General features: G+C 45.4%; 1 protein-coding gene across 1 annotated transcript; it reads left to right on the top strand.

Annotated features, from left to right (window-relative positions):
* The first annotated feature begins 1197 nt into the window (after positions 1–1197).
* Positions 1198–2217, top strand: LOC131737852 (zinc finger protein 497-like). Its single transcript, XM_059029636.1, has one exon. The coding sequence runs from the start codon at positions 1198–1200 to the stop codon at positions 2215–2217; it is 1020 nt and encodes a 339-aa protein (XP_058885619.1).
* Positions 2218–4059: the final 1842 nt, after the last annotated feature.

The raw sequence follows: 4059 nt of genomic DNA, 5'->3' as shown, positions 1-4059 counted from the left end.
TTGTAACAATTGTAAGTTGCCCTGGAACAAATAATAATAATTGAACAGTTTTGTAAAGAAGAATGGTCAAATATTGCCAAATCTAGGTGTGCAAAGTTGGTAGAGACCTATCCCAACAGACTCAAAGCTGTAATTGCTGTCAAAGGTGCTTCCACCAAGTATTAACTCAGGGGTGTGGGAACTTATCAAATTATGACCTTTCAGTTTTGTATTTTTAATATATAATTTTTTTCTCAATAAAAACTTTTTTTCCCCTTAACAGTGTGGAGTATGGTGTGTAGATAAGTGGAAAAAAAATCCTCATTCAAATGCATGAAACTCTGAGGCACTGACACAACAAAAAATGAAAAAAGTTCAAGGGAGTGTAGACTTTCTATAGGCACTGTATTAGTGGTTGCCATGACTTATTAATTGATATTTTTACAGGATCTAATGTTAGTGCAGACAGTTCTTCTGATGGCAGTGAAAGTGAAGACACCTCTCAGTCACATGACCCAGGAAACAGACACAGAGACACAGATCACAATGCAAGACAGAAAAATTACAGTAGCCAACTTTTGTGGAAAACAAAAAACATGCACATTCAACACCAGAGTTAAGAGGCCAACACCCTCATAAAGCTAGTGTTAGCACCCCTGTAGAATGATGTCCCAAACAATAGAATGCCCACAGATTTGAAAATGAAGAGGATGGGGTGGGGATCATTCATCGAGCAGACTGCGGCTGCAGGTCAGTGTGAACTCAAGCTGGTGAAATGGCAGGACAACAGGTCTGTCCACCTGCTCAGCAACTTTGTAGGGGCACATCCCAGCACCAATATCAAAAGGTGGGACAAGAAGACAAACCAGCAGGTGGAAGTGAAATGTTCATCTGTTGTTAGGATCTACAACAAGTTCATGGGAGGGGTGGACTTGCTGGATTCCCTTCTTGCCCTGTACTGCACTAAAGTACGTTCCAAGAAGTACTATATGCAGATATTTTTCCACATGATGGACTTGTGCTCTGTGGTGGCATGGCTGATGTACCGCCGTGCGACTGATGACTGCAGTGTCAGCTGAAAGCAACAGATATCTCTTTTCACCTTCAAGACTGACATTGCCCAATCCTTGTGCTGGAAGGGCAAAATGAAAAAGAGGGGGAGACCAAGTGCTGAGCTTGAAGTACCCAACAAAAGGAGTAGACAGACATCTGTAGCCAATGAAGATTGCAGGAAAGACAAACTCGATCACTGGCCAATCTTCCATGAGAAAAGAAGAAGATGCAAATATGGAGCTTGCCATTCAGCATCGCGGCGAGCACGCAAGCCATTCAGCATCGCCGAGAGCGCGCAAGTCATTCAGCATCGCCACGAGCACACAAGCCAGTCAGCATCGCTGCGAGCACACCAGCCATTCAGCATCGCCGCGAGCACGCAAGCCATTCAGCATCGCCGCGAGCACGCAAGCCATTCAGCATCGCCGAGAGCGCGCAAGCCATTCAGCATCGCCACGAGCACACAAGCCATTCAGCATCGCCGCGAGCACGCAAGCCATTCAGCATCGCGGTGAGCACGCAAGCCATTCAGCATCGCGGCGAGCACACCAGCCATTCAGCATCGCCGCGAGCACGCAAGCCATTCAGCATCGCCGCGAGCACGCAAGCCATTCACCATCGCCACGAGCACACCAGCCATTCAGCATCGCCGCGAGCACGCAAGCCATTCAGCATCGCCGCGAGCACGCAAGCCATTCACCATCGCGGCGAGCACGCAAGCCATTCAGCATCGCCGAGAGCACGCAAGCCATTCAGCATCGCCACGAGCACACAAGCCATTCAGCATCGCCGCGAGCACGCAAGCCATTCAGCATCGCCGCGAGCACGCAAGCCATTCAGCATCGCCGCAAGCACGCAAGCCATTCAGCATCGCCGCGAGCACGCAAGCCATTCACCATCGCGGCGAGCACGCAAGCCATTCAGCATCGCCGAGAGCACGCAAGCCATTCAGCATCGCCGAGAGCACGCAAGCCATTCAGCATCGCCGCGAGCACGCAAGCCATTCAGCATCGCCGAGAGCGCGCAAGCCATTCAGCATCGCCGCGAGCACGCAAGCCATTCAGCATCGCCGAGAGCACGCAAGCCATTCAGCATCGCCGCGAGCACGCAAGCCATTCAGCATCGCCGAGAGCACGCAAGCCATTCAGCATCGCCGCGAGCACGCAAGCCATTCAGCATCGCTGAGAGCGCGCAAGCCATTCAGCATCGCCAAGAGCACGCAAGCCATTCAGCATCGCCAAGAGCACGCAAGCCATTCAGCATCGCGGCGAGCACACCAGCCATTCAGCATCGCCGCGAGCACGCAAGCCATTCAGCATCGCCAAGAGCACGCAAGCCATTCAGCATCGCTGCGAGCACACAAGCCATTCGGCACAGGGCTCTCTCATTGCTGCAGCTACTCAAATTTCGTTACCCCTATAAAAGTATATTGTGGCGATCTCGGTTAACGCAGGCAGGCGCATCACACAGGGTGAGGCAATCCACACACAGGCGGTGGGTGGGTGCGAACACGAGACCTCGCACACTAAAGCACAGCGCCAATGCCGCTGTACAAAAGAGCCGTCTTCTTTGCAAGGAGCGTATATCGAGCCTATGTCTTTGTGTGTGATTACATCACGTACCGCCCCTCCTGCTGCCTTCCTCTGTGCATGCTACAATATTAACAAATGTTATTAATATATGTTAAAACAACAAAACAAAGGCACTGTCTTTTGTGTGTATGTAGCAATCTGTTCAGATTTCGGAGTTCGGGGTTTTCAATAATATTACAAAAAATAACTTAAGTTAATAGCTAGGGGTAATATGTATATGTATATGATATGACACCGGCACTTCCTTTAGCAGGAAATAAGCTAGAATTTGCCTTTTTTAGCCTTTCTACGCATGCACGAATCTTAGCATTTAAAGGCAAGGTTCTCTGTGGAGAGTCATTGAAAATTACAGGACGCCATTTGTATTTTTTTGAGAAACGAAAACAAGTATTGCATTGCAGACAGTAATTTTTGTTTAAATATGTTGTCATCTTATTTAGTGTATTGCAGACAGTATTTTATTTTTTAAAGGTGACATTTATCAATGTATATTTACGTTTAATTTTTATTATAAATACATTTCATCTTCAGGAAATTGCTCGCTGTATTTTAGTTTAGTTTTTTTTTAACATAATCTCAGTTTTCACAGTATTCAGAACATAAAAAAAAAAAGTTTTAATATTTTGGGCCGGTATTTCGAAAACGAAACCAAATTCCAATTATTATCCTATCAGGTGTGGTTTTGTAAGATTTTTGGGTTGGATTAAGTTTTTACAGGCGTCCAGTCGAAGTTTCCTCCCTCTTGAGACAATAACACCAACAAGTGCTGCTGCTGCTGAGTATTAGAAGGCACCAAACAGTGTTAAGAGGAAGCAGCATTCCTTTTTGTGCAAAATCTGATGTGTCATTATTAACAAATGGGGTGATGCATGAGATCTATACATCTGCCAGAAGTAGTAACGAAACAGAACGATATGTAACTCTTGCAGTTTATACATCTTAAATCGTAACTTCAGTCTCGATATTAGAAATGTGCAGCATGAACAGTATTTCAAATGTGCTACATACACATATATAAATGATTAGTGTATGTAGAAACTCTACTAAGAATACGCAAGATACATTTAAAAGGCTCTTTTCTACTTGCAAGCAGACGCGTGACAGTAGTGACATAGATGGTATGACTGGTCATATGTCACAGGGCAGCTCAGCTGGAATTCCTCAATTATATTTTCCAATCATTTCTGTTTGTATTCTTTATCGAGATATTTTTCTGCTGCTTATCATAAAGAACAGGATATTGCTGCACTGCTAATCAGTCATCCCATCTTGCCTGTGATATTTGGCCTGCAAAAATGGGAATGAAGGAGAGGGCTGTGAAAAACTTTTATAGCATTTGAATTGATGTTATAGTCTGAATAACATCAATTCGCTGTAGTGTGATTCACCCTTAACCCTTAACACTAATTGCATTTCCCCTTTAAAAATCATATTT

This window comes from Acipenser ruthenus, chromosome 8 (genome assembly GCF_902713425.1).
Source record: "Acipenser ruthenus chromosome 8, fAciRut3.2 maternal haplotype, whole genome shotgun sequence".
Classification (NCBI taxonomy): Eukaryota; Metazoa; Chordata; class Actinopteri; order Acipenseriformes; family Acipenseridae; genus Acipenser; species Acipenser ruthenus.
This window is presented reverse-complemented; position numbering and strand designations above follow the sequence as displayed.

Bases quoted from the DNA above. Each gene is read 5' to 3' on its own strand.
- LOC131737852 (XM_059029636.1), top strand. From the start codon at position 1,198: ATGAAGATTGCAGGAAAGACAAACTCGATCACTGGCCAATCTTCCATG.